Source organism: Brassica oleracea, chromosome C7 (assembly GCF_000695525.1).
Source record: "Brassica oleracea var. oleracea cultivar TO1000 chromosome C7, BOL, whole genome shotgun sequence".
NCBI classification, from domain to species: Eukaryota; Viridiplantae; Streptophyta; class Magnoliopsida; order Brassicales; family Brassicaceae; genus Brassica; species Brassica oleracea.
In genome coordinates this window covers 5,669,539-5,673,059 of record NC_027754.1, presented here as the reverse complement: position 1 = coordinate 5,673,059, position 3,521 = coordinate 5,669,539, and the positions used below count along the sequence as shown (strand labels likewise).

Genomic DNA, 3,521 nt, shown 5'->3' with positions numbered 1-3,521 from the left:
ACAGAATAGTCCACCCGATGTCCCGTGTATGAACATCTACTTCCACTAATACCCGTCATGACCAGGAGTACCAGGCGGTTAACCTATAGAATGTTATAAAAGAAGATAAGAGTGAAAAATTATGAATTTTGAGAAATAATTACAATGTCATGACCAGTAGTACCAGGCGGTTAACCTATAGAATGTTATAAAAGAAGATAAGAGTGAAAAATTGCGAATTTTGAGAAATAATTACAACGGCTATAATTGTTCTCCTATATTTTTTCTTAACGGATAGATTTTTCAAACGTCGTAACTTTAAGTCAATTGGAAACCGTTATTTAAAAAGAGAACCGGTTATTGTCGGTTGGACTTATAGCATCTCTTGGTTCGTGTCGGTTACAAACGGTTACACTCCTTATAAATACGGATATTAGGAAACAATTCACAGCAGACAGAAATCATTCTCTTGCTATAATGACACAATTCCCTATCCTCGATCTCCCTTCAGTGGTCCAACCATTGGTGGTCGAACGCGAAGCAAAGAACTCTTTCGCAGATCTCTATAGACTCCGATCTACTTGCAAGTCTATGCGTGCGTTGGCAGACGACGGTGGGGTGTATGCTTCCTTTGATTTATATAACTACCCTTGGTACCTTGGCACGCCGCATTTATTGTTAAGAAGATGCTATGAGGAGGGTAACCCAAGTACTCTTTACGTCAAGGGTGTGGAGTATTTCTATGGGTTATACCGTCTAGATGAAGGACTTCGTTTGTTAAAGAGGGCAGCGGATGCAGGATACGAGCGAGCGTTGTATACGTATGCAATGACTTGCAAAATTTTCTTGGAGGATGAGGAGTACTTTTCTCGTTTCACAAGAGAATCCGTTGGTAGAATGGGAATGGTGGTTAGAAATGAAGATCTGGTATGGTTCAACAACGTGAACGACCTGTTCATAACAAAGAGGCATTTGTTCATGTCAACAGTCGTCCCCTTGTTTTATAGTTGCCAGTGTTCACCATGCTTGGACCGGGATTGGGTTCTTTGGTACATTGAGCACAGAAAGGCTGGAGACATGTGTAATCGCTGCTTCTGGATTAAAGAAGTTGCTCTGTTTCTACGGGATTTTCGGTGTTGCACTGGTTTTTCTGATTTCGATACATGGCAGTAATTCTTCATTGTTGTATTACCTTTGCACTACATAAATAAATATAAACTTTATGAAACCTCATGCGCTGTACGGTCATTTGCAGAGTATTTTCAAACAAATTCAAATTCAAATAGGTCATATTGTCCAAAATAACTTAGACATATCCATTCAAATCGTTTTATTCTTCAAAGCTTTTATTGCTGACATCGACGAGACTGAATACTACTTTGTAACGAATATTATTAAACAATTATTGACCGTTTAACTGTTCGCTATTATGATAGCTATTAAAAAGATGAGAAATTCTTTAAATTCTGACTTCCCCGAAACAAATTTATACTAAACAATCATTTTGCTTAAACGTTTAGGTTACCTACAATTGAGAAGTGGTTTTTCGTTTAGGTCATTTTGCTTAAACAATTACTGACCGTTTAACCAAGTTTTTTTAAATTACAAAATATGGTGTACACCTAAGTAGACTACAAAGGTGTACATACACCATATTAAGTACACCCATACATAAGATGGACATATACTTAACGTACACCATAGACGTAATAACGTATATAAGGTGGACATATGCTTAACGTAATAACGTACACCCAAGAAAGTACACCCATATATAAGGTGGACATATACATATAAGGTTCAATAGATAATAATTCGGTCCACACTTTGGGGAAAACTAAAGATCCGATCCGTACAGAAATGTAACATATTGAAGGACGTACACCGAGTTGACAATAGAAGCAAACATATTAAAAACACGAAACGGAGATAGAGACATCTTATTTATCAGCGCCAGAGACTGCACCGGACTTTGAGTTGGCACCGGAGGCAGCGACAGAGGGGCTGGAGCCAGAGACATAGATGGAGCTGGAACCAGAGACGGAGCCTTGTGCAGCGCTGGAACCTTGGGCAGCGCTGGAGCCAGAAATGGAGCCTTGTGCAGCGCTGGAGCCTTGTGCAGAGTTGGAGCTAGAGACGGTGGTGGAGTCAGCGACGGAACCACCTCTGGCCATGACGTTGGACCCACAGACGAAGCCTTGTGCAGCGCTAGACTCGGAGCTGGTACCAGAGACGGAGACCTGTTCGGCGACGGAAACAGAACCTTGTTCACCGTGGTGAATATACTCGTCGGTCTCCTCGTCAATCATGTCATCATCGGAGACGTCAACACGCGTATCTCCTTCATACGACCAGTCGTCGGTATCCTCTTCCTCCTCTTCACTCTCTTCCTCGTCTTCCTGTTCCGGTTTGTCCCAAGGGTACTCGTCTTCCGGGTCCCCGAATCTCATCGTCTTCCTCTTACGTCTTCGAGGGCTTGTTGGTGGAGTTTTCTCCATCTCCAGTATCTCCTCGACTTCTGATGCTTCTTGAAAGAGTGCTTCAAGCGTCCCAAACTCTGTTGACTCCAAACCCTCACAGATATCTTCCTTTAATCCGTCGCGAGCGAGTTGTATCAAATACTGCTCGTTTTTTTTTATTAACGATCTCATGACTGAGGAAAATTCCCTCGTATTCCGCTACGCTCATGAATCCTTGGTTGATGTCTAGAACCATGTTTAGATTTGGAATGTTTTGTGGAGATGTCGATGAAATGTTTTGTGGAGATGTCGATGGAGATGTCGATGAAATGATTTAAAGAACCGTAGAGGTTGTCTATGTAATTATACGCCTTCTCCAACTAAATGGTACTTAACTATCATCTTGGTGTACGTGTTTTCCAAGTAGGTATACGTTACTTAGACCAAGGTGTACGAAGGAGAAGATAACATTAAAGAACAGACGCACTTATAAAAATTAAAGAAAGCAGAAAACATGAAAGATAACATTATATTACAATTCTGGCCCAATACTAAAGTAAATGGGCCAATTATGTTTCAAGCGTTAAAAATTACCGTCCCAAACTCTTATCTTTAATGGAGATTAAGTGGTTGTATGTCCAAATTTTTTTGCATTTACTTGTAATAGAATAACTGACGTGACGGTTGAGATGACCTCTTCATCTTTTTACAAAACTCTATTTTCTTTAGTGATCATCTTCTAGATCCAAAAAAATCCAACGATGACCTCTTCATCGTCTCAATCGAACCGGCGCCGTAACCGTGATGCTCAAAGCGCAAGTCCTCATCGCCGCGAAGCAAATCCTGTAATGGATTGTCAATCTCGCCTCGAAGCAACTCGATTGTTCTTTCTCTCCAACGATCCAGTACCAAACCCCTGGTCTCTTCGTCATGTAAGTGAAGATAGCTTTAGTAAGTATCAGGAGCTATGCATACGTGGGTTTTTAGTCCAGGGGAATCTAGTGTTAGATGATCCGGCTGTTGCTGAAGCTCGTCGAATAATAGAAAAAATTGGGTGGATTTACACTTGTTTGCATGTTCGGC

The 3,521-nt window shown here is 41.0% G+C and overlaps 1 protein-coding gene across 1 annotated transcript; it reads left to right on the top strand.

Annotated features, from left to right (window-relative positions):
• Positions 1-456: 456 nt before the first annotated feature.
• On the top strand, positions 457-1,152 carry LOC106302441. The gene has a single exon (XM_013738950.1). It carries the CDS (start codon positions 457-459, stop codon positions 1,150-1,152), a length of 696 nt encoding a protein of 231 aa, XP_013594404.1.
• The last annotated feature ends 2,369 nt before the right edge of the window (positions 1,153-3,521 follow it).

Bases quoted from the DNA above. Each gene is read 5' to 3' on its own strand.
- LOC106302441 (XM_013738950.1), top strand. From the start codon at position 457: ATGACACAATTCCCTATCCTCGATCTCCCTTCAGTGGTCCAACCATTG.